The sequence below is a fragment of the Myotis davidii genome, unplaced genomic scaffold, assembly GCF_000327345.1.
Source record: "Myotis davidii unplaced genomic scaffold, ASM32734v1 scaffold620, whole genome shotgun sequence".
Lineage (NCBI taxonomy): Eukaryota > Metazoa > Chordata > Mammalia > Chiroptera > Vespertilionidae > Myotis > Myotis davidii.
In genome coordinates, this window is record NW_006292090.1 from 178816 (window position 1) to 181276 (window position 2461).

Here is a 2461-nt window from a genome sequence, read left to right on the forward strand (position 1 = left end):
GAAAGAGGGAGAGAGAGGGAACGAGTGAGAATGGGGTAGATGGAACCCAAGCCCACAGACCCAAGGGCAGATGGAAAAGGAAATATCAGGGCATGAGGGTGTGAGGGCCAGAGGGACACAGAAAGGGAGGAAGTGGACAAGGACAGAATCAGGGACGGGGGTGGAGGGGCAGAGGGAGGGGGGGTTAGAGACCCAAGAGACAAACCCCCCAGAGAGAGGAACAAAGACCCGCCCGATATGAAAAAAGAAAAAAAGAGGAAGATGGAAACCCAGACGGAGAGGAAGTGGACAAGGTGGGGGGGGAGGGATCCCAGGCAGGGGAGGGTGAGAATGGGAGAGGCAGAGCGGGTAGGGGGTAGGGAGAGGAAAAGAGAGAGAAAGATTAAAGGCCCCCCCCAAAAAGGGGTGCGATAGAGATCCAGAGAGAGGAGGAGAACCAGGAGGGAGGGCAGAGACCCCAAGAACACAAGCCACGGAGGAGAGGGGGCAGGGGACAGAGACCCGGGGACAAACCCTCAGAGGGGGGCACGTGGACCCGATAGGAAGACAGAGACTCAGAAAGAGCGGAGGAGGGAAGTCAGAGAGAGATGCCCGAGACCCAGAGTGTGTGTGAGTGGGGGGAAGAAGGAGAGAGAGAGAGAGAGAGAGAGAACAGAGATGGAAAGGGTAGATGGAGACACCGAAGGACACAGGAAAGGGAGTGACACAGAAGCCCCATTGTGTGCAGATGGAGGCAGAGGGTGAGACAGAAACCCAGAGAGAGAGAGAGAGAGAGAGAGAGAGAGAGAGAGAGAGAGAGAGAGAGACAGTCAGGGAGGCAGGGAGGCAGGAGGCAGAGCAGAGGCGTGCAGACACCTGTGGAAAGCTGCTCTAGGCTACACGCTCGCTCCCGCATTAACTCAGGAAGAGGGGACGAGGCCCAAGATCTCACGGGAGGACACCTCGTGACTGAGGCTCACCTGGGCCGCCTGGCTGTGGAGAGGCCGGCCCTGCCTCCGGCTGGGGAGTGGGGGCGGCAGAGGCGGGTGGGACAGGGGCCATGCTTGAACGGGGGGGAGAAGGGGGCAGTGGGCAGTCAATTATTGTCCTAACAAACCGCCGTGTTATATATAGAAATGGTTTCCAGCAGGTGGAAACAGGGTTGAGGGGTGGGAGCCCCTTTCTAATCGCTATGCACAGCAGCTGCGTGGGCAGCCCCCGAGGGCGGCCGCGGGGCGCCTGGCGTGCGAGTGGGGACCATCTGGGAGTCGGGGCTCTCACCCCCTTGCAGATGGCCACGGCTTCCCGGGAGAGCGACTTGGGGTAGGTGACGGTTTGTTCCATGATGGCCTGGAACAGCTCCTCCTCGTCCTCGCCGTCAAAGGGGGGCTGAGGAGGGAAGCAGAGGGGGTAGCAGGTCAGAGACGGACGGATGGATGGACAGACGGACGATGTCTCCCCGGCCTCCATGCTTTCATCCCCCACCAGGAACACAATCCCTCCCCTCCCCTCCTCACTTTCTAGGGGAAAATGTGAGCAAACCACCAAAGCTCTATCTCCCCCCGTTCTTCCCCCAATGCTTCGGTTTCCTATCTCAGATGCTCTCGGCACCTCTTTGGGGCTCTATCTCCCCGTATCTGCTGTGTGAACCAGCAGGGTGTTGGTGAGGCAATGTCATTTAAACGGAAGCCAGAGAAAGCCGCAGGACGAGCTGTGCCAGCATTCTGGTTGGGTGAGAGGTCTCCGGTCTTCTGGGGATAGGAAGGGCCACATGAATGCAAGGATTTTTAACGTGGGGCCTAGAGAGTGTGTATGCAGTTGAGGGGACCTGTAAACTTGCAGGGGGGGGGGATGCATCTTTATTTATTTTTTAATGTCTAACTGGAATGTAGCACTCCATTCAATTATGCATGTGGGCAACACAGCAATCCTCGTGGCTTTATCACCAAGAGAAATCACAGATATATATAGTTGGGTGTTGTTGGTTTTTTTTATCACATTAGAGTTGCAGATATCTCAAAATATCGGTTACCTCTATCTCAAAATGACTGGCAGGCCTTCCTATGTACTTCCTGTTCCTGCAAGATATTACTGCTGAGCCCTGGTCCAGTGGTCAGAATGTAGGCCCATCAATGGAAGGGCCATGGATTCCATTCTAGGTCAAGGGCATGTACCTTGGTTGCAGGGCATATGCAGGAGGCAACCCATCGATGTGTCTCTCTCACAATCCCCGGTGTGGGAGGCAATCAATCAATGCTTCTCTCTGTCGTCCCCTCCTCCCTCCCTTCCACTCTCTCTAAAAATCAATGGGAAAAAAAATACCCTTGGGTGAGGATTTTTTTAAAAAAAATATGTATTACGCCCTGACCAGTTTGGCTCAGTGGCTAGAAGAGCATCTGCCTGCGACTCAAGGGTCCCGGCCTCAATTCTGGTCAAGGGCATGTACCTCGGTTGCGGGCACATGCCCCGTGGGGGGTGTGCC

General features: G+C 55.8%; 1 protein-coding gene across 1 annotated transcript in view; it reads right to left on the reverse strand.

Moving 5' to 3' along the window:
- PRKCG (protein kinase C gamma) overlaps window positions 1-2461 on the reverse strand; it is a gene marked incomplete at its 5' end in the record, with an annotated part of 32744 nt that overhangs the window by 1105 nt on the left and 29178 nt on the right. Inside the window, one exon of the mRNA XM_006765376.1 lies at window positions 1261-1368. Coding sequence (XP_006765439.1) covers window positions 1261-1368 — 108 coding nt within the window. The remainder of the gene's footprint in view (window positions 1-1260; window positions 1369-2461) is intronic.